Source organism: Aspergillus steynii, assembly GCF_002849105.1.
Source record: "Aspergillus steynii IBT 23096 chromosome Unknown P170scaffold_10, whole genome shotgun sequence".
Classification (NCBI taxonomy): domain Eukaryota; kingdom Fungi; phylum Ascomycota; class Eurotiomycetes; order Eurotiales; family Aspergillaceae; genus Aspergillus; species Aspergillus steynii.
In genome coordinates this window covers 111,299-133,805 of record NW_020194407.1, presented here as the reverse complement: position 1 = coordinate 133,805, position 22,507 = coordinate 111,299, and the positions used below count along the sequence as shown (strand labels likewise).

General features: G+C 51.5%; 11 protein-coding genes across 11 annotated transcripts; 5 read left to right on the top strand and 6 right to left on the bottom strand.

The window, feature by feature from the left end:
- Positions 1 to 298: 298 nt before the first annotated feature.
- Positions 299 to 2,050, top strand: P170DRAFT_368943 (bZIP transcription factor; the record flags this gene model as incomplete). Its single annotated transcript, XM_024844882.1, has 2 exons — positions 299 to 722; positions 948 to 2,050. The coding sequence occupies 2 exons, from the start codon at positions 299 to 301 to the stop codon at positions 2,048 to 2,050; spliced, it is 1,527 nt and encodes a 508-aa protein (XP_024698810.1).
- Positions 2,051 to 2,355: 305 nt separating this feature from the next.
- P170DRAFT_440968 (NAD(P)-dependent oxidoreductase) lies at positions 2,356 to 3,699 on the bottom strand. Its single transcript, XM_024850204.1, has 4 exons — positions 3,634 to 3,699; positions 3,045 to 3,565; positions 2,835 to 2,972; positions 2,356 to 2,778 (listed from the first exon to the last, which is right to left on the bottom strand). The coding sequence occupies exons 1-4, from the start codon at positions 3,649 to 3,651 to the stop codon at positions 2,514 to 2,516; spliced, it is 942 nt and encodes a 313-aa protein (XP_024698809.1). The 5' UTR covers positions 3,652 to 3,699; the 3' UTR covers positions 2,356 to 2,513.
- Positions 3,700 to 4,173: 474 nt separating this feature from the next.
- Positions 4,174 to 6,255, top strand: P170DRAFT_440967 (actin-related protein 2). The gene is made up of 7 exons (XM_024850203.1): positions 4,174 to 4,303; positions 4,368 to 4,414; positions 4,487 to 4,630; positions 4,731 to 4,956; positions 5,037 to 5,602; positions 5,661 to 5,738; positions 5,809 to 6,255. Exons 1-7 carry the CDS (start codon positions 4,285 to 4,287, stop codon positions 5,893 to 5,895), a joined length of 1,167 nt encoding a protein of 388 aa, XP_024698808.1. The 5' UTR covers positions 4,174 to 4,284; the 3' UTR covers positions 5,896 to 6,255.
- Positions 6,256 to 6,738: 483 nt separating this feature from the next.
- On the bottom strand, positions 6,739 to 8,394 carry P170DRAFT_369441 (DMT family transporter; the record flags this gene model as incomplete). Its single annotated transcript, XM_024844905.1, has 3 exons — positions 6,739 to 6,998; positions 7,165 to 7,922; positions 7,991 to 8,394. Coding segments are annotated over 3 exons (1,422 nt in total), but the record flags the coding sequence as incomplete, so codon positions are not given.
- Positions 8,395 to 9,140: 746 nt separating this feature from the next.
- Positions 9,141 to 11,688, bottom strand: P170DRAFT_393238 (putative MFS transporter). Its single transcript, XM_024846012.1, has 11 exons — positions 11,248 to 11,688; positions 11,113 to 11,197; positions 11,002 to 11,052; positions 10,715 to 10,932; positions 10,493 to 10,666; positions 10,334 to 10,440; positions 10,106 to 10,266; positions 9,957 to 10,042; positions 9,715 to 9,904; positions 9,525 to 9,653; positions 9,141 to 9,449 (listed from the first exon to the last, which is right to left on the bottom strand). The coding sequence occupies exons 1-11, from the start codon at positions 11,554 to 11,556 to the stop codon at positions 9,235 to 9,237; spliced, it is 1,725 nt and encodes a 574-aa protein (XP_024698806.1). The 5' UTR covers positions 11,557 to 11,688; the 3' UTR covers positions 9,141 to 9,234.
- A 1,384-nt stretch (positions 11,689 to 13,072) lies between these two features.
- On the bottom strand, positions 13,073 to 14,130 carry P170DRAFT_480478 (oxidase ustYa family protein; the record flags this gene model as incomplete). The annotated part of the gene is made up of 3 exons (XM_024853786.1): positions 13,073 to 13,426; positions 13,487 to 13,608; positions 13,671 to 14,130. The coding sequence occupies 3 exons, from the start codon at positions 14,128 to 14,130 to the stop codon at positions 13,073 to 13,075; spliced, it is 936 nt and encodes a 311-aa protein (XP_024698805.1).
- A 375-nt stretch (positions 14,131 to 14,505) lies between these two features.
- P170DRAFT_480477 (oxidase ustYa family protein) lies at positions 14,506 to 15,530 on the top strand (the record flags this gene model as incomplete). The annotated part of the gene is made up of 4 exons (XM_024853785.1): positions 14,506 to 14,923; positions 14,988 to 15,112; positions 15,168 to 15,246; positions 15,298 to 15,530. The coding sequence occupies 4 exons, from the start codon at positions 14,506 to 14,508 to the stop codon at positions 15,528 to 15,530; spliced, it is 855 nt and encodes a 284-aa protein (XP_024698804.1).
- A 219-nt stretch (positions 15,531 to 15,749) lies between these two features.
- On the bottom strand, positions 15,750 to 16,574 carry P170DRAFT_480476 (uncharacterized protein; the record flags this gene model as incomplete). The annotated part of the gene is made up of 4 exons (XM_024853784.1): positions 15,750 to 15,782; positions 15,873 to 16,054; positions 16,122 to 16,283; positions 16,343 to 16,574. 4 exons carry the CDS (start codon positions 16,572 to 16,574, stop codon positions 15,750 to 15,752), a joined length of 609 nt encoding a protein of 202 aa, XP_024698803.1.
- Positions 16,575 to 17,001: 427 nt separating this feature from the next.
- P170DRAFT_480475 (uncharacterized protein) lies at positions 17,002 to 17,904 on the top strand (the record flags this gene model as incomplete). The annotated part of the gene is made up of 5 exons (XM_024853783.1): positions 17,002 to 17,146; positions 17,214 to 17,363; positions 17,418 to 17,539; positions 17,599 to 17,677; positions 17,735 to 17,904. The coding sequence occupies 5 exons, from the start codon at positions 17,002 to 17,004 to the stop codon at positions 17,902 to 17,904; spliced, it is 666 nt and encodes a 221-aa protein (XP_024698802.1).
- A 707-nt stretch (positions 17,905 to 18,611) lies between these two features.
- P170DRAFT_430576 (uncharacterized protein) lies at positions 18,612 to 19,153 on the top strand (the record flags this gene model as incomplete). The annotated part of the gene is made up of 3 exons (XM_024847964.1): positions 18,612 to 18,675; positions 18,745 to 18,768; positions 18,819 to 19,153. The coding sequence occupies 3 exons, from the start codon at positions 18,612 to 18,614 to the stop codon at positions 19,151 to 19,153; spliced, it is 423 nt and encodes a 140-aa protein (XP_024698801.1).
- Positions 19,154 to 19,386: 233 nt separating this feature from the next.
- On the bottom strand, positions 19,387 to 21,725 carry P170DRAFT_54263 (Zn(II)2Cys6 transcription factor). Its single transcript, XM_024855259.1, has 6 exons — positions 21,432 to 21,725; positions 21,039 to 21,367; positions 20,508 to 20,960; positions 20,385 to 20,442; positions 20,064 to 20,332; positions 19,387 to 19,987 (listed from the first exon to the last, which is right to left on the bottom strand). Exons 1-6 carry the CDS (start codon positions 21,495 to 21,497, stop codon positions 19,459 to 19,461), a joined length of 1,704 nt encoding a protein of 567 aa, XP_024698800.1. The 5' UTR covers positions 21,498 to 21,725; the 3' UTR covers positions 19,387 to 19,458.
- Positions 21,726 to 22,507: the final 782 nt, after the last annotated feature.

Below are 22,507 nucleotides of genomic sequence, written 5' to 3'. Positions count from 1 at the left end.
CTCCACTTGTTCCAGAACTGTCACTTGCGTCCATTCCGAAACCTCCTCTTCTCTTCGCTTCGCCTCGCTCCTCCTTTTCTCTCCCTCGTATTCCTCTTCTCTCCCCTTCTCTCCCATTTTCATCCATGCGGAACTCCAGCTCGGTTTGCTGACCAGGTCTGCTCCTGGCTCCCCGCCCCCGTCACTTTGTCTCCGCTTTTCCGGCTGTATTGGATGGCCGTTACGATTCGATAACACAGCGAGTGAGGCAATGGCCAATCGCCTGCCTCCTCTGAACGATGTGGCGCCATCTCCGGCGATGGAGTCTTCGTCCATGAGCCAAGATCCCGACGACGTGAAGCTGGAGGATTCTCCCACCCCGACCGGTCGGACCTCTGCAGATGCAGAAACACCGGCGTCCGATAATGGCGGGCCCGCGGGGCGGAAACGCAAGCTGAACAGCACGTCGGCTCGAGGCGTTGCCAACCTTACCCCGGAGCAATTGGCAAAGAAGCGCGCCAACGATCGTCAGGCTCAGCGAGCCATCCGAGAGCGGACCAAGACTCACATCGATTCCCTCGAGCAGCGCGTGCGCGATCTTTCCTCCCAGAAGCCTTTCCTCGACCTCCAGGCGGCCATCAAACAGAATGAAGCCATTCAGGCGGAAAATCGGGAGATCAAGCAGGGGTTGAAATCGATCATGGATATTATCCAGCCACTGGTTGGGAGACAGGACCCTTCAAGTAAGACCTGCCTTTTTTTTTTTTTTTTTTTTTTTTTTTTTTTTTTTTTTGACATAGTCCCCCTTTTATTCGTCGCTCTTCTTTCCTTGCCTTCCCATTTGGATTGTCCGATTTTTTTCATCCTTTTTTTCATCTTCTTTTCTCTTCACTCTCCTTGTTTGCTTGTACTCGGAGACCACTTGGGTGTGAATCATTGGCGCGGTTGAAACTAAGAACAATTTTTAGATCCTCCACCTTCCTCGACTCAGTCTGGTGGCACAAAGTCGATCCCCCCCCTTTCTACCACTCTACCTTTCTTGGAATCCAACCATCCCGCCAGTAACCCTAAGTCAACGGAGCAGCAGTACTCCGAATCCATTGCCAGTGTTGATACCCCCTCCTCCACCCATTCGGCGCCCACGTTCGGCGGACTTCGACGGGACAGCGCGACCGGATCGTCTACTTCGTTTCGCATTGCCTTCGACTACCAACGCCATAATCTGGCCCATGGATTGGATTTTGGAAGCGATGAGCGGATGGGTTTCAACTTCCTACTCGATGCATCGCAACAGGTTCCCAGAGTGGAGGGCTTCCGCCGTACCTCGGACAACCTCCGCGTGCCCCCGTTGAGCGCGCCTGCTGTCTATTCGTCCCCGCACAATACTGGGCCCATGGGGGATCAGACGCTTCCTGCACACCTTACCCCGATCCGGAACATTGCTCCGACCTGCACGTTGGATGCCATTTTGCTGGATTTTCTTCACCATCGTCAACAGCAGGCAGCACAGGGGGTCCCCAAACAGAAGCTGGTAGGGCCGCCTTATCCCAGCGTCTCATCGCTGCTGAATCCGGAAAAGAGCGTGTATTCCCATCCGCTCTCCAAGGTTTTCACGGACATTCTACGCACGTTCCCGGACATCTCGTCGTTGCCGGAACAGGTGGCCGTCCTGTATCTCATGTTCATTCTCATGCGATGGCAGATCTACCCAACCCCGGAGAACTACGATCGCGTGCCGCACTGGCTGACCCCTCGTCCATCGCAGCTGTTCACTCCGCATCCTGCCTGGATTGACTACCTGCCCTGGCCGCAGATGCGCGACCGTGTGGTGATGTCCTACCGGGATTTCCCATTTGAAAATTGGTTTATCCCATTTACGCGCACACTATCGGTCAATTGGCCGTATGAGGCGACCGATTGTCTGCTGTCGACGGGAGATTGTGACGAATTGATCATCAACCCCGTCTTCGAACGGCATTTCCGCAATCTCAGTAACTGGACGCTGGGACCGGCCTTTGTCGAGGCCTATCCGTCCCTTGTTGATACCACCAAAATCAAGGCCATGCCCTGATGGGGGGTCTTGGTGGACGATTCTCATATTTAATACTTGGATAGGTGCATTTTGAATTCCCCTCCACAAAAGGACTAGAAAAACAAACAAACAAACAAACAAACAGGCGTCTCAAACCAAAAGCTCGGGGTCCTTGTATTTCCTTCGCCTTTAAGCCCTTGTGTATTCGTCGTCTCCTTCACATGTTACATTGGTGTGGGTTCTCGCGTGCTTTCTACAGATTCCGGGATGAACCAGGCTTATGGCGAGCCAACAAGTCAGGCCGTTTATTTATATGCTGCGAGTCTCCCGCGTAGAAAGTCTTCTGTAAGCGGCGAGTAAAGAGGCTAGAATACCTGACGGTCCAACTGAAGAGATGACCCTTATACGGAGATACTATACCCCCATAGCCCATTGCATATGCTCAGCATATCTATGATGTACAGTACATTAATCCCTTGTACAATACAAAATCTATATCGCATTAAGAGCCACCCTTCCGGCTCTTCTCGTTCCAGAACTCCAATCCAGCCATTTGACGCAGCACTCCATACATGGAGCTGCTATCCAGGCACTCTCCTGCATACTCCCGAGCGGCCACCATGTTCTCTTGCGCCACCTCGAGGCCTGGCAGCTCCACTTTATGGTCTTTAGCCATGGCCATGGCGTGGTTAGCATCCTTGATGGCCAGAGATACGCCGAATCCAGGCCGAGAACCCAAAGGCGGCGCATAAACGCCAGTAGTTAGTCTATGGACAATTCATTAGACCTAATGCCACCGATATATTAAGAAGATCGCACTCACCTCTTCGAGTAACCCCCGGCAACCGGACCAAAAGCCTCACCAATGAGTTCCTCCATAGGACCGGTTCCAAGACCGGTCTGCTCGGCAAAGACCTGAGCTTCTCCTACGGCCTCCATCATATTAACGGTAACGATATTCCTATGATAATATTAGCAACTCAGCCCTCCCAATCGAGCCACCAAAGAACCCGTAGCTCAAATAAACACATACCCAGCAATCTTCAGAAGCGACGACTTCGTCGCGTCCTCCCCACAGTCGATCACCTTCCGGCCCATCACGTCCTGGATCAAGGGCTTCACGACCTGCGACGCCTTCTGCGGCCCGGCAATGGCAAACACCAGTTTGCCGTCCACGGCGATCGGGTTCCCACCGAAGACGGGCGCCGCTAGAAAGGACGCCTGCTTCTCCTTGAGCTTGGCGACGGTGAGGCCCACGGTCTCCGGATGCACGGTCGAGCAGTCCACGAAGATCTTGTCACGGAGAGACTGACCGGACGAGAGCGCCGAGGAGACCAGGTGTTGCAGGACCGAATCGTTCGAGACCATGGTGAAGATGATGCCGCATTGGGCGACTAGTTTCTGGAAATCCGACTCCGGCGTGGCACCGAGGGATTTCAACGGATCCCCACGGGCCATGGTCCGGTTCGAGTAGACGAGGTTCAGGGCGTTCTTGGTCGCCAGGTGTCGTTGGAGATTGGTGGCCATGGCTAGGCCCATGGAGCCTAGGCCATACTGTTTGGTTGGAGTTAGTACAGAGCGAAGGCCTGGAGATTGACATGGAAGAGCTGCAGAGAGCCTACCCAGCCGATGCGAGTCATTTTGGCGTCCGGGATGGACCTAAGGGGAATGGAGGAACGGGAGTTGAGTAGTTGTTTATGAGGTTGTTACGAGGGATCGGTCTTATCTTATACTCGGCTCTCCCGCCGGGCGGGCCCGATGTCGGGCGGACAACGGCGATGGACCGGTTTACTATTCAGTTTATGATATTTAGACAGTGTTTGATGCCGATTCACGCTATTTAGATGGTCTATCCTTTGCCTCTCTCGGTCTTGGACAATGAGATTGTGCCGCTGGAACTGGAGCTTTCAAGGGGAGCACCGATACTACGTCATTGGCAAGGGGGCGGGAGCCAAGTCGCTCTGAGTGAGCTTCGAGGATGTCCTCAGGCGTGACAGATCACATTAGCTGGTTTAGGATTTAGATGATACCACCGAAGGGGGAGAGAAAGAGAGACAAACGTGGCTGATGATGCGGCTCCGCCTCCCCGTGCCTGCCTGGGGCAACGACACCCGATCGGGCGGAGAGCCACACCTCCTTCTCCTTCTCCCCTCGTCATATCTCGTCTCTCCTCATACTGCGTCCCTCCCTCCATGGTCGCGTTGCTTCGTTTTGCCGGAATTGATCGATCGTCCTCTTGATTATCCTCTGCCTCCTTGCTTCCCTCTTCCACCATGGCGGACATGCCCATTGGTAAGCTCCTTCCCCATGTTCCCCCCAGCTCCCCGTCAGTCAACCAACTAACCCCCGTCTCCAGTGCTCGACGGAGGAACCGGTTTCCTCAAGGTCGGATATGCTGCGCAGGTATGCTTACACCTCGAGACCCTCGATGACAAGACTCCGCCATCCACTAACGACCGTCTGCCGCTGCGATAGAACTTCCCAGAGCACCAGTTCCCCTCAATAGTGGGGCGACCTATCCTCCGAACTGAAGAGCAGGCCGGGGATATTGTCGTCAAGGATATCATGTGCGGAGATGAGGCTGCTGCTGCCCGATCGATGCTCCAGATCAGCTATCCTGTACGTCTCTGATGTTTCCCTGCGTAGCCCCCCACTCTGCCCGACCCGGCTGTGGAAATCCAACCCCCGACGTGTTGTTAATGCGCAATCCGGTGGACAGATGGAAAATGGTATCGTGAAGAAATGGGACGATATGCAACACCTATGGAACTACACCTTCTACGAGAAAATGGGCATCGACCCGACCGGTCGCAAAATCCTCCTCACCGAACCCCCCATGAACCCCCTGAAGAACCGCGAACAGATGTGCGAGGTGATGCTGGAAAACTACAACTTCGGCGGTGTTTACGTTGCGATTCAAGCTGTGCTTGCGTTGTATGCCCAAGGTGAGATCTTCTTTCGGCCCGTACGGGTCCCAGGCGGGAAGGTGAGCTGTCGGTGCTGATTCTCCTTCGTTTCATTTAAGGTCTCAGCAGCGGTGTTGTCGTGGACTCCGGTGACGGTGTCACCCATATTATCCCGGTCTACGAATCGACGGTTCTGAACCACCACATCCGCCGACTGGATGTCGCGGGTCGGGACGTTACCCGGAACCTGATTGCCCTGCTCCTCCGCCGGGGCTACGCTTTGAACCGTACGGCCGACTTCGAGACGGTGCGTCAGATCAAGGAGAAGCTCGCCTACGTTTCCTACGACCTGGAGTTGGACAAGAAATTGTCGGAGGATACGACGGTCTTGGTGGAGTCCTACACCCTGCCCGACGGACGGGTGATCCGTGTCGGTAGCGAGCGATTTGAAGCCCCGGAGTGCCTCTTCCAGCCGCACCTGGTGGACGTGGACCAGCCCGGTATTGCCGAGATGCTCTTCAACACCATCCAGGGCGCCGACGTGGACGTCCGTTCCAGCTTGTACAAGGCCATCGTGCTCAGTGGAGGAAGCAGCATGTACCCCGGTCTGCCCTCGCGGTTGGAGAAGGAGCTGAAGCAGCTGTGGTTGACCCGCGTGCTGCAAGGGAACCCGGAGAGACTGAACGTATGTGCTATCACAACTGTCCGATATGTGCTATGGAGTGTACTGACACCGATTGTAGAAATTCAAGGTCCGCATCGAAGACCCGCCCCGACGGAGACACATGGTGTTCTTGGGTGGTGCCGTGCTGGCCAACCTGGTACGTTTCCCTTCATATTGTGCTCTCATCTCTCTCGGCGTTCCAACCACTAACAACCATATCTCATTAGATCGCCGACAAGGAGGACATGTGGGTTACCAAGCAAGAATGGGAGGAAGAGGGTGCTCGTGCCCTGGCCAAGCTCGGCCCCAGATAAGAAAAGAACAAAACTACGACCCTTTTTCTATCTGTCTGTTTATATTATATTATCTCTCACATCTGATTCTATCCGATACTCTTTTCTGCTTGAGCAACCTTGGTGCCCCGATCTTACTCTCCTTGTCCTTTTACCCTTGCTCTCTCGCCTTATCATCTCACTCTTACCGGGTAGAAACTACAAAGTCGACATCAATCTCTACAGCACCAGCCAGCACCAACAATCTAACCGCTCCTGGCCCGTCCCCGAGTCTGGATTTGATATCGTGATGCGTCGTACATACATAGGACTAGACATCCACCTACTTCTGTTTACTCTTGCTTGATGGTCATGTAGCTAGTACATAGAAAACAACCCCGATTGTATTACCACGTCTTCCCAAGCATACATAATGCAAGATGCGGACCCTCTATGCAAGTACTCTATAGCCGATGACCCACTTTCTGACACCCAGACCCCGGAAATAAGAGAATCCCATTGAAATGAAACAAAATAGAATATACAACGAAGGAGAGTCAGGAGATGATGTGAACAAAACAGAATATAACCACCGATAGTCTATAAAAACTGATCGACCGACCGACCACTTGAAAAGACAAAAAAAAAACACCAGTCTATACACTAGGCACCTGAACTACCTACACACCAACCAGCCAACCATGAATGAATACATATCAAATGCCGATGAATGAGTTATGACAAAAAAATGAAAAGAGATATAAGACGATGAATAATGAACCAATAATCCACCAGAAAAGACACGAACTGGAATCTAGTGAAATAGTGCAGTGGATAAGGGAGATAGGTGAGTTATAGATGTCGAAGATATAAAAGACAAGGAATCTAGTCGTCGCTATCGGACTCGATTTCCTCATTTTCGAGTCGCTTTTTCCGCTCCTCGTTCATCTCGCGATAGGTGCTCCAGCTGAGAAGGAAGAACGCGACCATGATGAGGACGCCGCCGATGATGGAGGCCAGGGAGAGCGAGTGGCCGGTGCGAAGCCAGTCGACGATGGCCACGAGGAAGATGGTCAGGAGGGCGGCGACGGAGGAGAGGACGGGCGAAGTGAGGGAAATAAGGACTAGGAAGGAGCCGGAGAATGCTGGAGAAACGAGGCGGATCAGATGGTCAGCTATTGTTTCTTTGGTTGTTTATGGTTTACAAGTTAAGAGGGTTGTGGGTTAAGCTCAGATTACGGGATATGGGTTTTTGCTGTGGTTTGGGGCAAGGTTTTACAGGGATTCTAGATAAGGCACAGGAAGACTTACTAGCATTGGCGACGACGGAGATCATCAGCATCCACGCGGCTTCGCCGGTGGGCCATCGGAAGGTTTCCCAGCCGAGGATGTGTAAGATGGGCAGAGGGACCCAGAGGACCAGCAGAGTGAACAGTCCGATCAGACTGCCAAAGGTGTTGGCAAAGATCATACTCCGGCCGGCGCTGGTACCCTCCGGCGGACAGGCAAATCGCTTATACAACACTTCGTACAGACCGTAGAGCACGCTGCCGATGCCGATGACGATGTTGCCCACGAGTCGGTGTTCCGCCTCGTCGCTGCCCTTGCCCACCGTGCCGTCGGCCGTCTTCTTACCTTCGTCCCGATCTCCATAGGCGACGACCAGGACACCCACAATGGCGACCACCACGGCAAACACCTTGTCGAATCGCAGTTTATCCTTGAGCAGCGGGATGGAGAAAGCGTAGGCGAAGAAGGCGGAGCAATTGTAGATCGCAGTCAGGTCACTGGCCGTCGTCATGTTGACGGCGACGTACCAGGACCCGCCGGCGATGGTGAGGGCCGTCGTGACAAAAGCGGTGGTCTTGATCATGTAGCGAACGGGCGACCGGTTGTGCACACGCGAGTTGGAGAGATGCTGGTCCTGCGATTCCACCATTTGCGCCGTCGTCCGGAGAAGAAAGACATGGCGTCGCCAGAACGCACTCCACGAGAGCTTCCGTTTCTGGATGCGAAGGATGAGGAGTTGAGCGGGCCACAGGAGGGACCAGGAACCGTGCGTCAAATACCTATGTAAGAAGAAAAGTGGTCAACCGAATAAATCTCCCGAAATCCACAACCTGCGAGCCAAACTTACAGCATGCAGTACGGCTTATCCCAATGCAGCTCATGCTGGATGTACACGGCGGTCTCGGTCTGCACGACGAAACTGGCCAGACTCAGCAGCAAGAAACCGGACGCGATCATGTACTTCTTGCGAGTGGCCTGCTCGGCGTCATGTTCGGGGCTCTTATCTCGGATCGTGGGCCGGCGGGTGTGGTGAAGCATAGGCCTGCCTTCGGCGTCACCGTTCCCGAAGGACGTTCGTCCTCGCCGTTCCTCTTTCAACAGCGGCTGGTGGGACCGACCGTCGGTCGGTCGGTGCATGGGGGGACGATTCATGGACATATCGTCATCGAAGTCGTGGGAATCGAGGACCGGCTCGGAATCCCGGGTCTCCTCAGGACCCAATAAATGCGCTTGATCTGAAGCCACCTTGTCTCAATCTTCCGTCACACCCTTCGAAAAGGAGAAGAGAAAAAAGAAAACAATGGAAGCAACCTTTGTTTGAGGAATTCAGTGGTTTCTGCGCCCCACAGGGAGGGATCGATAGATGCGAATGACAGGAATTAGGGCAGCGATTTCGAGCTTATTTCAATCGGAATGCTGGTAGTCTCGTTACGTCGACAGATGGGAGAGCGAGGGAAATGTCGAGACCGAGGATCTATACGCCATCCAGGACGATCATGGGAAAGGCAGCGCTAGCTCTTGGGTGGAACTGGAGTGGAAATCGAGAATGAAGACGGATGCAGCCTTGAATGCATCCAAGTGTTCGAAGAGGCAGAGGAATAATCTTATTTGATCGGCGGTTGCGGCCACGTTGGACTAGGTAATGATTGGCGGCGGAATTAGGGGGCGGGACGAGGGCGCCGACATGAAGCCAAAGTCGAGTCCACGTAGGCGGGGGGGAAAGTACAGGGAAACACCAACAACGAGGGAGGGAGACAGATGAAGAGGAAGAAAAAGAAAGAGAGACAGAAGACAAGAAAAGGAAACCAGAAAGGAGACCACGAGGTTACAGCCAGCATCACGGGTTCGTCGCATACGGACGGCTGACTCAGCGCCGCTAGCCTCAGGCCGGCCATTGGGCGGGGTGGCTGAGTCAGCACCGCCCCGTCTTTCTCTTTCTCTTTCTGTTTCTCTTCTTCTTTCTTCTTCGCTCCAAGACACGTCGCCTCCGTTCGTTCCTATGACTAAGGCCAAGACCGGATCCATCATATATCATGTTACATTATATCATATTATCTAAATCTTATTGAACTTGTGGAACTGTCTTTCTGCTCAATGCGCAAACCGGAACTCCAGCCGTTTGTTGCCCTGGTCCGCCGTGGCTGCGATATACTCCACGCGCTGCTCCTCGCTCATCGCCTGCCACGTCCGCTCGCGGCTGCGGTTGCGCCAAATGTAGTACGCCTTGGTGGCCGCGTAGATGACCAGGTTGCCGCACACCAGGGCCAAGAGCACCCGGTTCCCCGTCGAATAGCCTGGCGCATCCTCTGTTACATAACCGATTCACACATCGTTTGATTAGCCCCCGTTGCTCCAATCTCCGCTTCGGGTCAGTCACTCACCATCCTGGTAGATATTGGATGCAATAATAGCGGACACTTGCGTACACATGTTGTATAGTGCTGCCGAAATGGCGCGAGATCGCACGCTGTTGGAGTTGCGCGAGTTCCAGCCCGCTTGCAGGGCGTGGGCTACAAATCGGTTCTCAGCATGTCTCACTCCGTGCACGATCCAGGAGAAGGGGGAGCCTACCGCTGGGATGAGACAGGAATAAAGTCAACACCGTCCACGCAACCCATTTGTTCACCTGTCCAAAATCCACCGCGTTCATGTACACGAGCATGGGAAGCGTCCAGATTTGCGCCACGATCGCCATCACCGCAATGGATCCGAAATACTCGGCGGCATAGGTGAGCAGGATTCGCGATGTGATTCCCAGGAGCTAGGAGCATGTTAGCCTCGAGGAATGTGCCTCCGACAAGATCGCATCCTACATTATAGGGAACCGATAGTAACACTGTGTTGAATGTGCCAAACCCATAATCCCTCATAATCAAGGTGAAGTACTGCGAGACGGTTGCTATTCAGGCAGAGATGTTAGGATACCCCTGCTTGGAACCACCGTGGACCGAGTGATACTAACTCCATGGGGTCAAAAATGTGAGACCAATAATGTACAGGGGCCACAGGTCGAAGTCCTTGAAACTTCGCCATACCAGCTTCGGAGTGAGCAGGTGTCGTCTGTTGGCGGTGCATTTGGACGGATCCTCGCGGATGATGCGATTCACCAATATTGTCTCCTCCCTGCAGCGTCCATCAGTCTCACTTCTTTCATAGGTGCAAGAAGACTTGGTAGCCGAGGAAGAAGTACCGTGCCGTGAACCAGCCTTTCTTTCCTCGCGCCCAACTGGCAGTCTGCGTGACCGACGGTGGCAGCAAGAGAAACGCAATCAGACCAAGCATCAAAGTGAATAGTCCCTGTCGATGCATCAGCCACGTCAAGGAACCCCTGATGAACAATTCGACCAACCTCGATCAGGAACAGCCAGCGCCAGCCCGCATATCCGCCAATGCCTCGGAGATGCAAGATGGCGTATGCCAGCAACCCGGCGACAATATCCGCGAGTGACGACGCCGCGTACCAGAAGCCAAGACGGACTGACAGCTCGTGGTGCTTGTAAAAGTAGGACATGTAGAGAATCATCTGCGCCCATTAGCCCGGTCTAGAGCGCCCGGCCTTTGAGTGACTCACCGTGGGCGTGAAGCCCCCTGAGCACATCCCGATTAGGGCTCGACAAGCCAAGAAGGAGCTTCGATTGCGTAACCAGAACTGACTAGCGGCCACGATGGACCATGCGGTCATTTGCAGGGGAATCCATCGGTCGACTCCGATCGACTTGCCGATAAGTTGCCCGGGCAGTTCGCTGCACAGGTAGAATAACCTGAAGATAGTATTCCCCAGATTATAATCTAGCTCGTCCAGTTGTTCGTCAGCTTCGAATTCATCCTACATCTTTGTCTTCTCGAAAAGAGGCCCACCATCTCGAGTTATGTTCAAGTCCTCTAGAAGACTATCTGCATTGGCTTGTTCTGCATGACAGCAAAGTGGTCAGACAACATCCCATGACAGTGAGAAAGGTCCTAACTTACGAACGTTGGACCGGTCAAGTTCCAATGCCATGATCATGACACACGCGAGGATCATAATGCGCTTATCAAGCTTTGCGACAGTTTTCTGCAGGAAATCAGCCTCGTGAAGACAACCCTCGACACCGACAGACATACATGCTCTTCTCCCCAGGTCCATCTGGCCGACGTGTCGAACCGATGGATGTTCTCCCAGTTCTGCAACGGCTGGTATGCGTCCGCCAGGTCCGGGTCATCGTATACTGACGGCTGCGTCGCGATGGCCCCGGGGTCGTAGGTTTTCGAGCTCTGAAAGAAGAACTGGCGCGCATTGCCCGGATCCCCGAGTGTTTCGGGGTCCGACACGGGGGCGGCATGCTTGGTGACGCGAACATTAGCTTTCTTCTCGAGGTCCAGCTCTGTCGAGTTGGTATCCTGTGCCGAAACACGGCCGACTGCAAGAGACATGGTTATCGAGCCACAGGGGGAGGCTGGATCGCAGGGCAGGCAACGCCGGTGATGACCACCTTTTCCTCGTCTGGAATCGAGGCCATGTCTTCAATTTAAAGGTTGACTTCCCCCGCAGCCCTACCTGCGGATCATTTCGAGGACAGTCCGGGGGATCCTCATCTTGTCAGGCAGCACCGGTCCCACAGGGTATCACACGACGCAAAAAAAAAAGCCCAAAGTAGCAGCTGAACAATAATGCGGCGCTTGACTTTTCCAGAATCCCGCGATCTAGATGATACCATCCAGCAATGTGGCGGAATTGAGTGCATTGGTCCGGGTCCAGGCCGCCCTGGATCAATAAAGCCTCGGCTGAATTTAGGGATATAACAACCGGGCTCAAGTGATTAGTTTTTTTCGGCGCAAAGGTGCAAGATACGGTAGGGTATCACTGCAGCATAACCCCATTGAAAATGTCTTGTGCAGATTTAAGTCCAAGAATAAAGTCATCAAGTATGGGGGGAACGGTTTGTATGGCGTCAGAAGTTGTCTCGAGAGTTCTCCACTCTGTAACGATGGCCAGAACTCCAGGCCTATTGGTTAAGGCGCGGATTCTTTTTCTTCTTCTTTTCCTTCTAGACCTCAAGCATATCCTCGTGACTCGAGAGAACGTTTCAACATGTCATGCCTTGGGGTTGGTTCCCCGACATCCTTGCATAGATCGTGGATTCCGCTGGAATGCGTTACACCGAAGGGATATCGGGTCTTCGAGTCGAACTAATAGGAGCTGCCGGGTAGTTTGACAAGCAATGTCCCAGCATGCGAATGGTGTGCGACCTCTCGCCTCGTCGACCCTAGAGGAAGTGCCGACAAACGCAAGGGCGAGATGCAGCATGCGAGGGTGCATTGAACCTCGGGAGACCGGCAATCAACGGTTTTGGGAGAATTCTTCCATTGGAGGGGAGCACAACAGGTCTGGTCGAAATAAGGGGGAGGAAAATTGGAGGTTCGTCCTCGAGTGCTACCTTCGGGGCAATGCTACGATGTGGCCGAATACTGTCAAAAGCATCTCGTCTGCGACCTGCGACCTGCAGGTAGGTTGCATTCATGCTCGTTTCGGGCCAATTTCGGCCAGTGTGATGTCTCACTCTATCTTTGTCGCAAATCATCCTGGAACCGGCGTGGTCAGGGGCTGGCTGGATGTCAAAACCGGTGCGTTGTCAGCTGGCAAGGACTTATTGGGGGCAGTAAGGGATAGGGGCAAGACGAGCCAGGTCTCGCGAGATGCGATGGAAGGGATGGGCAGTGGCTGCATTTAACTAGACACATCGCAGAGATGAGTCCGGTATTTCGACAGCCCACGGTTTGGTGGCGGATTCTAGATCGGTGTAACTCAGCCCAGGCCTTCTCACTAGAGTTTTGGGAGGAAATTGATCTATTCAATCCCTGTCTGGAGATGAACACTCTGTGGTAGTCATCTGTTATTGTATAAAATCTTCGGATAACATACAAATCAACTTGACTCAATGAACCCTCTCTAGCCGGAGCTTTCATGAATCGGATCATTCGGTAGCCAATTCTCCTTCCGTGTCGCCCACGCATGTATCTGCTCGAAATCCAGACATTCCTTCACCGGGTCAAACCGAGGATAGTAACCGTCCAGGACGGTGGACCAAGCCAGCGATGAGATGGTAGTATCCGACCAGCACATGATATTCTGACGCAGATAATCAAAGCAATGGTCTAGAGAGCAGAACGCGGGTGAGCGAATTGTGAGCGCGGTTTCATCGTTCAGGCAGAAGAATAACTGACCGGCATGAGTTAGGAGCTTTCCAGGCTCGGGCACCAGATCCCTTGCCTCGGGGACGTAGTATCCATGGCGGATATTGTTCTGTTCTCGGTCAGTTTCTTGTTCAGCCAGCCGAGGTAGAGGAAGAAATGTCGCACGCACCAGACAATGGAGTTGATGAAAGACCTCGAGGGCGCCGACATACGTGGAGGGATCTTGTGGGTTTCTAGTCGTGTTGTAGGGGAGGCTCTTTGCTTGGTCTTCCGTGAGCTTGATGAGTCCAGCTGTTGGGTTGGTTCCATCGTCAGTCTGATGTGCTTGATGTGCTTGAGCTGGACTTCCTTACCGTCGAGAATTGTATCCCAGGCAGCATTTGTATGCTCGTTCCAACCTCCGATGAAATCCGTGAGTCCTCCCTCTTCGACTCCGGTGCGAAACTTGCGTGTCGTCCATTCCACCGGAATCTCTGCTACGCCTCGTATCTCGGATCTAGGCTTCTGGTACTGGCATCCTCGCTGGAGACACTCGCGATAGAGATATAGGATCCAGAGAGCGAATAGGAGGGTAACAGTGTTTGTGACGACAAGGTGAAAGGATAGACGGCGGTATAGATGAAGGGAATTTGTCTTTGACGGCGATGGATGGGACCATAGATCGACCTGCGATGTCTCCCTGTCTCGATAGATGAATGAACTGGGGGAAGTGGAAGCTCCATCCTCGGTTTCAAGAGAAGCCTCTCGACATTTCTCAAGGTCCTGGCTTGCTGCTGGTACGGACTGACAGGGTGGGTTGTCCTTAGAAGACATCGTTAACTCCAAACGATCGTAGAGAACAGCAGAAAGAGACTGGAAGAGACTGCGAACGACATCAAGCAGTGGGGACTCGACTTCTTAGTGCTTCTCACCAATATGATCAGCCCTCATTCGTCATCAATTATGACAATCCTCGTTCCAATTCAGTTGTGTACTTTTCCTTCGAACGTAGGACAAGATAGGTTATTGTTCTCACTGTTGTGCCACCGGGAGAGATAGGCTATGCCGGCAAGCATGAATTCCTCCGAGATGATCAGCATCGGCAATCGTTGAGATCGGCCGAAGGGAGTTGATCTCCTTCTTTGAGGATGAGTTCTTTCTGTATCCTTTGCACTGTTCGGTTCTATAGCTCAGTTGATCGAATTCGCCATGTTCGCGCACAAATATCGACCCGTTGATAGCGAAGAGAGAGATCGGGATCAGGAGATATACAAAATCGACAATGAATGCAGTGATAACAGAAGCCTACCGCAGAAAGCATTTTATAAACGCTGTATCTCAATGCAATATGTCCTGATTCTGCTTCTTGTTCTCACCAATATTGCAACGTTGGCATTCTGGATAAAATCCTCGGGTGCTCAGAAATGGCCTGCAGCATCAGTGACGATACTCGAGCAGGACATTGCTCGCAATGGCATTCCAGCCATCCAGACTCTGGGCCCCGCCGATATTCCAGTGGAAATGGAGATGCGTGAATTTTCCACGGGGATCACTGAGGATCGAAGGACCAAGTTTTTCGGGGAGCCGGATGAAAAGACCAATGCTGCCTGGGACTCGCTCATGGATGGTGGGATATAACAACTGAATCAAACCCATGGTTATTGTTAAATGCTGATGACGGTGCTAACCAGTGCGATTGATCCATCTCGACAAACAACAGGCCCAATATGTAGGGGCGCCTACAGCTCGGCAATACGACTCTCCTCCAGGCTCTTATGTCGGGGTTTTGGAGGTTTTTCATCAACTACACTGCTTGGTAGGTGATGATAATTCTCTTGGCCTTGAGATATAAGCTGATGGTAATGTTCTAGAATCGCATTCGATTGGCCTTCTATACGGATCTCAAGGGAGAGTATGGCGAAAACGCCGATATCATTAGACGACACACTTGTAGGCACTCTCATGATGACCATCAGAAGATGAGCTAACAGTCCTGCTCAGACCACTGCTTTGACTACCTCCGCCAATCGTTCATGTGTCTCGCCGACGTGAACATCGGACCGGTGGGATGGAACGCAACCACCGAAACGTATATTGCAGAAGGCGATGGAGTTCGGGAATGTAGGCATTTCGATAAAATCCACGAGTGGGCAAAGAAACATGACGTCCCACATGCCCCCGGGAATATAAATCCTGCTCCCGAAAATGGACATGGGCATGGAATGCATGAGTAGATAAATATCGAGTCAACAACGCATGAATCAAGGGTTCTAAGTCCTACCCAACAACCCTCTCACTTGTCCCCCGCAATTTTCCCTGCTTTGTAGTTTCTTCTCTCAGACTAGATGCATTTCTACAAGTATGCAGTCTTTCAGTCTCTCCTAGGAGGGCTGGAGTGGACGAGTCCTGAAGTATGGGCTTTAGGGTCACGGGTGTTGCATCTCCATGGCACATTATGGATTGCCGGAGTTGCTCCACGCAGTGGTCTACTCATTGTCAGCTCTCAATACCGAACATCGGATGGATGAGATCCCACCAAGATGCAATTGCCTCATCTCAGGCGCTATCTTCGCTACATGGTCTTGAAAGTCCGGATCGAGGTGTTTTCTCAACGCATTGAGGCAGTGCAGCGAGTGCAGCATGTCGATGCCCGCAAAATATAGTTCCTCGCCGTTCTGGTTCCAAGCTGACAGATGTGGCAGCTCAGTGTCTTCGTTGAGAGTATTCACCTCGTTGTCGTTGAGTCGGAAATATCGACCTGATATGCTCCCATCATGCATGCCTGTTAGCCGGTCCCCCTTATTCTTTGGGAAGAGTGAGGATACCACCAAGTAAGGATGCCCAGTTGGCGTCCAAATCTTCTTCTGGGCCTCCGACATATCTGATTGCTCCGGGGTCTTCTTGTCGGTGGAAGGTGCCATTGTCGTCGATATAGAGGGGGCTCGTGAATCGGACTTGAACAGTTTCTATAGCGCCTTTCATCGGCTCTAGCATGCGGATACATTGATTAGTGAGGGATCGAGATAACACCAGAACAATGACGAACCAAAGTCTGTATCGTAGACTGATCCCAGATGACAATCCGGCTCCTGCACCAAATAATACACATTCTGGAGGATAAGAAGAGATCCGAAGATGACGGTGAGCACCCAAGAGAGCGGACAGAAACTCTCTCTCTTCGTCCGCCGTTCCTCAGGTGTCAGTTTCTTTTTGCCATCTATAGGGAGAAACCGAGATCCTTCATCATCATATCTGTTTCCTTCATGATAGGGATGCATTTTGTCGACGGTACGCATGAAGCGACAGCAAGCGCCCACCGCTGGTTCCTCCCCCCCAACTTCACCGTCAAGGAATCAAACTTATCCACCACCAGCCACCGTCCGATTCCAATCCCAACTGGCCTATCATGATATGGTGGCTTTGATCGTTTAGCCAGCCAACGGGATCGTCGGTCAGTGTATCACCCTTCATAGCCTACCTATCCCGGCGCCTTGTGTCACCGGCGGTTACGGAGGGATACTCGCCGAGGAATATTGATCTAAAAGTCATTTTGCCTTCGTTCAATCTGCTATCAACAGGTTTTGCTCCATACGACTACCAATGTACCCTGGAGGCAGCAAGATGAAGTGGTTCAAACCATTCACCTTTCCCAGACCGCGCAATCAACATATCTGGGTTCCTGATGGTCTTAAAGAAGAAGCCCCAATGCTTCATGAAGTAGATCCGGAAAAGCCCACTCAAAAACGGCGAGTTTCTTGCCTGTCGCGGTGTGCATTGGCCTGGCTGCCTCATGTCTTTCTCCTTGCGATCTACACGGCGGTCTTCTTGACGTGGCCCATGTTTCGTCCTAGTAAGAACCTTTCCATGCCATTGAATGTGCGCATCATATATTGGATCTAACAGTTTAGAATTCACAGCGTATAGTCCAGGAGTGGTTGAGCGAACAAATACCCCCTGGACAGCTCGATTTGACGGCACATTCCTTGAGCTGGGCGACTTTTTCAATCTGTCGGAGACCAGGGAGCCCAGTGCTGGAGCCGTGGCAGCTATGAATACAGTTCAACAATGTATGATGCGTGTTTCCCCAATGTGTTTATATTATCCTGCTAAGAAATCTTCAGATGGGCTTCACGATATCCCCTTGGAGGAAGCGAACTTTGTGCGAGTGTCAACTGCGCACGTCGAAAGCACTGACCCGGGAGATCCGCGGGTTCTCTCGAAACTCCATCGGCTTCATTGCTTGGTATTCTCTTCAAACTGCATTGTGACAGTAGGAAACAGAGCTAATGCAATCGAGTTTAGCACGTCCTCTGGAGAAGATGGCATAACCAAATGACGGCAGAAGAATCGGTTACTACGATTGTGACCGAGCCACATGACAGTAAGCTGGCAATTCATAATAACTTTCATTGTAACTGAGAAGTTACTGATTTTCAAGATCACTGCTTTGCAATTCTTCGCTACGGGCTCATGTGCGAAGGGGATATCCAGTTGAAGCAGGTTGGGTGGCCGGCGACGGAGCACATGCGTGCCGGATATATAGACGTCGATCGGTACTGCTCTGATCCAGAGAAAGATGGGATCGAGAGAGAGGTTACAGGGAGCTGAATTATCCATTGCCCTAATCTATTTACCCGAGAACTTGATCTCGTAAATTGAGCTGTTAATCAAGTATAATATCAGGATATAGTATTTCCCGAATGGTTTGCACATGTATGAGGATATCAACCACCATAAGACACGACACACTAATTGAGGACCTATTCCCACCAAGCTTCCATATTCTAGGGACCGGCTATGTCTGGTATCACCCCAAAAGTTCCCCCCACGCGGACTGAGTCCACGATACTCCATCAAATCGATTGCGCCGTCTCAGCAACACACCACCCAGCCAAAGCTTAAACATGAGTGCATAGCCTGAAGACCTCTATCCTAATAGCCTATGTTTTTGTCCTACACATATACAAATATCCCGAGGCTTATTCTGCATTCTAAACTGGTCAGAACAGCAGCCCCCAACGGGGAATATCCCTAGGCTATGCACTGCGATCGCCATCGCACCTCCTGGAGAAGACCAAATCCACCCAATGGGATAGTCATTCCATGTTACATGGCTAGTCTCAAGATTGCTCCGAACTTGTAGCTTGTAGGGGTAGGTATTCGGAAAAGTCAAGATATAAGTATCCCCAGTTTAGACCTGTTTTGTTCCATCGCTCCTCACCCGTCAACACAAATCCCAATCCCAATCCTCTCTTTGTTCCAATCATCAACCAAGCCTTGAACCTCATTTCGGAGAAATAAAAACAGAAGGAAAAATGAAGATCGCCGCCGTGCTCATCACCCTCGCCTCCCTGCAAGGCATCCTGGCCGCCCCAGCCGGTAAGCTCAAGCTATGCGAGACTGAACGCTGGAATTGTTTTCGAGGACTCACAAGCATGCCGAATATAGCTTGGGAGGAAGCCGAGAGCGCTGGTTAGTTGGCTCTTCCGTTATTCCCTGTGGGTGACTGATGACAGCTGTAGACGTGACCAAGAGAGATTCCGAAATCGACAACAAGATCTATGGAACTCCGTGGAAATACGCCAAGCGAGACAGTGACATTGACAACAAGATCTACGGGACTGCCTGGAAGTATGCGAAGCGCGATTCGGATATTGACAACAAGATCTACGGGACTCCCTGGAAGTATGCGAAGCGTGATTCGGAAATCGACAACAAAATCTATGGTACCCCATGGAAGTATGCGAAGCGCGATTCGGATATTGACAACAAAATCTATGGGAAACCCTGGAAATACGCCAAGCGCGAGGAAGGCGAGGTTGAAGCCGAAGAGCTCGAACACGCCGAGCATTCCTAGGTCATTAGGGCTTTCTCACGAGTCTGGGTGACTTCCAAGGATATGGGAGAAGAGACTAAGTAACGAGCATATCGGGGTGGAATTTCTATGTATCGAGTGCAGTTGACTATCTAAGGTGACTCAAAGTTGGTAGCTAGGCATGAATAGTCAATGAAATTCCAAGTATGATTTGACTGAAGTCGGATTCGAATGACGGACAGACAGTAAAACAATTACACATCGAATGTGGTCCCGAGACTTTATCGCATAATATAACAAATTCATACAAATGCATTTCCTCATTACATATATTCTATACCATCCTTTTAGCTACCCACGGAATGGAAGTCCGGCCAGGCTTCTGCAGCAGAGAGTAAGTTCTGGTCCATGAAAGCCGCCACATCGATGGCAAAACCGGGCTCAGAAAGCTGATCTGGTCGGACCATCGTAAAGACCTCCCGGGCCATCTTCTTCATCCTGCTGCTGGTATTGACCCCGATGGCCCAGACTTGCGCGAATTGGTTAAGGATGGCTATGCCTAATCGCACTTTGTCCCGCGTAGGGGGGTGGGAGGAGGAAAGCATCGACTGGTATTCCATCATGCTTGCCATGGTCGATAGGGCCACGCAATTGACGGTGAGGGGGGACTGTTGAACGATTGGAATGGGAAGAGCGCAGAGATTCATGGTTGCTGTCACAGCATCAAGCGTTCTCCGGGTGTGCAGCCGTTCAGATTGGTCCTCCCAGAGCGAATCATCACTAGATGAACTAGGGGATATCAAGGAGTTGTCCTCATAATTGGCATTATAATTGCGATTAAAGCGGGAAAGAGGTTGGTGGATAGTTAAGACCAAACTATACTTACAATCAGTAAAGCTATACACAAAGACTTGAGGAATGGCAGGGGCGAGGAAAGTGTGGAATATAATACCTCTGCCAAAGGATATGAGCATGAAACATGATATGATCAACCCTTCCGTCCTCTTTGACAACAGACTGCTTTTCAACCGGCAGGTGGAGCTTCCATGCGAAAAGCATTGTGTCTGCGTTAGTGACAGCAGTATTACGGTCTTCTCGGTGAGAAGAGAGATGCAACACTGAGTGGGCGATCTTGACCAGGTCTATCAGGTACGTGAAAGACGAGAAGATTGGCACTTTGTCCTCGAAGTCTCGAATCTCGTATTGCTCGATTGTGCGAGGCTATCAGATTATTAGCAGAACCCTATGTTACGAGCCGTGAGACTTGACGAACCTGCTCAAGCGCAACGTCATCAGACGGCAGATCAACGTCAGACTCCTTGTCACAGAAACTATCTTGGGTTAACCATTTGGCCTCGATGTGGGTAATCGAAATCGTTCAATATAGAAAACCAACCCGATATTGGTCTCATGCCAAAGACCAGCAATAATCACATCGGTGATATATAATCCCCAGTAAGTGCGTCTCCAACTTTCGGCCCAAACAGGATCCGGTTCTGCGGAGGCAAAGCTGCGACGATTCATCCCTACATCAATTGCCATCTGCATGCCCCGGTTCAACAACAAGCGCGCTTGAGCTCGATCATCTTGTCCGTAGGCTGCAATGGCCATAAGAAGGAAGGCCAATGTGGTATAACCATCCAATGGTAGGCTGCTTATCGGGAGGTCCATGGTACCGAGTTGCTTCAAAGCTGCCTGCTTCAGCCATGTTGAGGATCCGTCATTCACATAGAGAGATCCAATATAATGCACAACTGGGAGAAGGCATATGAGAGACTGGGCATTAGTGTCGTTGAAATCCAAGAAATGACGGTATGACGTGAGGAAAGGATGCGCATTGTGAAAGTTACTAGTTTTAAAAAGCAAAAATTAAGCAAAATCCTACTGTCTAGATGGTTTGGTGATTTCAATGCAGCTGCCGACATACCTGTAGTATGCATCTAGGAACCTGCGACAGGCCGCATGCTCACTTTCCGGAGGACAAGAAACGTTCATTGCCTCCATAGGTGATACAGCAGATAATGCCCTGTATTCGATTGGAAGACAATCGCTGTCCTGTATGGGAAAGACATGCGCTGATGCTAACGGCGTAGGGAATATGATATCGCCACTGGTATCTGGTACCGGAAGAGATGGAGATCTTGCTTTAGCATTGGCACTGCGGCGAGATTGAACATAGAAGCAAGGCTTCCCATCCTGTCGACAGCGACTACAGGCGGGCATCTCAGCACCGCATTTCGCATGCTGGCTTCGACACTTTTTCCATCACGTCAGGCTCGAAGAACAACGGGAAAGAAAACTTTCTCCAATGGATACTGACCTGCACACACGCCAATGACGCCCTCACGCCCGTCCTTTGAGACTTGTGGACACGAGTAATCGCCATCGATGCTATTGGAAAGCTTGGAAATGAACCTTAGCGGTAAGGGTAGACGGCCAGCAATCGCAACTTGTAGAGTTATAGTCTTGTAGAATTCAGCCGTCGAAGAACATCACCCGCCAGCTTACTTTTTCTACTCGACCGGATCCAAGTAGGTCAATTAGACAAGGGATCTGTGTCATCTGTGTCTATTTTCCCCACATTAGTAAGATACTCCTTGAGGGTAGCATTATATCGGTGCACCAAGGGAGCACCCGGGTTAGGCCGACAGCGACCTGCGATTCGATAAGGCAAATGTCCATGGTTTCACAAATATGTAGTAAGGCACGCACTGGTGTCACCTGTGCCCAACTTTCAAATCCGTCTGACTCGCAATTCGTCGTGTTTGATCAGGGATGAAGCGTCTTCCAATCGTCATGGGACGCATGATATCAGCTCTCCGCTTGTTCACTGTTACACAGCATGTACGCTGATGTGTTTCTCAATAGACTCTGCATCATAAGATACTTAGCCGCTTTCAGGATGGTTCATAGCACAAGGTCATCATTCGCGCCGCCCGCAGAGCCTCGAGACCATGCCAATCGGAGAATGTGGAATGGAACAAGGCGCGGAAGAGCCACCTTCACCAGGCTTGCTGGAGTTTTGATGAGAGGAGAAAATAGAACATGCAGTGGTCGAGAGACCAAGCCACCTTCCATAGGCCAAATGCAGGTCTGCAATGCAATAGCAGGATTTGGTGTAGATATACCATGTCTCCTGCTAATGAGCTTACAGGAAAGCATCCAACATCAATAACCCAAACACAGGGGTTATCTATGAGAAATCCTGAATTTGTAGAAGGTCAAAATGGAACACGGCATGAGGCGACCTCCCCAGATCGGCAACCCTAGCGTAAATCATCCTGACGTGAATGGATCTTGATTCCGATGTGATTGCTGACCATAAGCACTAGTGCCAACGAAACATTCTTCAGTTGCCGGGTGGTATTCCATAACTGGCTCTGAGACCGAAGTCAA

What these genes read in the sequence shown, in the direction of transcription:
- P170DRAFT_440967 (XM_024850203.1), top strand. An exon ending in AGGTCGGATATGCTGCGCAG is followed by an intron (nt 4,415 to 4,486) that starts GTATGCTTACAC and finishes CCGCTGCGATAG; the next exon opens with AACTTCCCAGAGCACCAGTT. An exon ending in GCTTGCGTTGTATGCCCAAG is followed by an intron (nt 4,957 to 5,036) that starts GTGAGATCTTCT and finishes GTTTCATTTAAG; the next exon opens with GTCTCAGCAGCGGTGTTGTC.
- P170DRAFT_440968 (XM_024850204.1), bottom strand. An exon ending in TCGCTTCTGAAGATTGCTGG is followed by an intron (nt 2,973 to 3,044) that starts GTATGTGTTTAT and finishes ATATTATCATAG; the next exon opens with GAATATCGTTACCGTTAATA. An exon ending in GCCGGGGGTTACTCGAAGAG is followed by an intron (nt 2,779 to 2,834) that starts GTGAGTGCGATC and finishes AATTGTCCATAG; the next exon opens with ACTAACTACTGGCGTTTATG.
- P170DRAFT_54263 (XM_024855259.1), bottom strand. Translation starts at nt 21,497, where the DNA reads ATGGCGATTACTCGTGTCCACAAGTCTCAAAGGACGGGCGTGAGGGCG. An exon ending in TTCCTAGATGCATACTACAG is followed by an intron (nt 20,961 to 21,038) that starts GTATGTCGGCAG and finishes TTTTAAAACTAG; the next exon opens with TAACTTTCACAATGCGCATC. An exon ending in ATGACGTTGCGCTTGAGCAG is followed by an intron (nt 20,333 to 20,384) that starts GTTCGTCAAGTC and finishes ATAATCTGATAG; the next exon opens with CCTCGCACAATCGAGCAATA.
- P170DRAFT_393238 (XM_024846012.1), bottom strand. Translation starts at nt 11,556, where the DNA reads ATGTCTCTTGCAGTCGGCCGTGTTTCGGCACAGGATACCAACTCGACA. An exon ending in GGACCTGGGGAGAAGAGCAT is followed by an intron (nt 11,198 to 11,247) that starts GTATGTCTGTCG and finishes GATTTCCTGCAG; the next exon opens with AAAACTGTCGCAAAGCTTGA. An exon ending in CTTGAACATAACTCGAGATG is followed by an intron (nt 10,933 to 11,001) that starts GTGGGCCTCTTT and finishes TGGACGAGCTAG; the next exon opens with ATTATAATCTGGGGAATACT.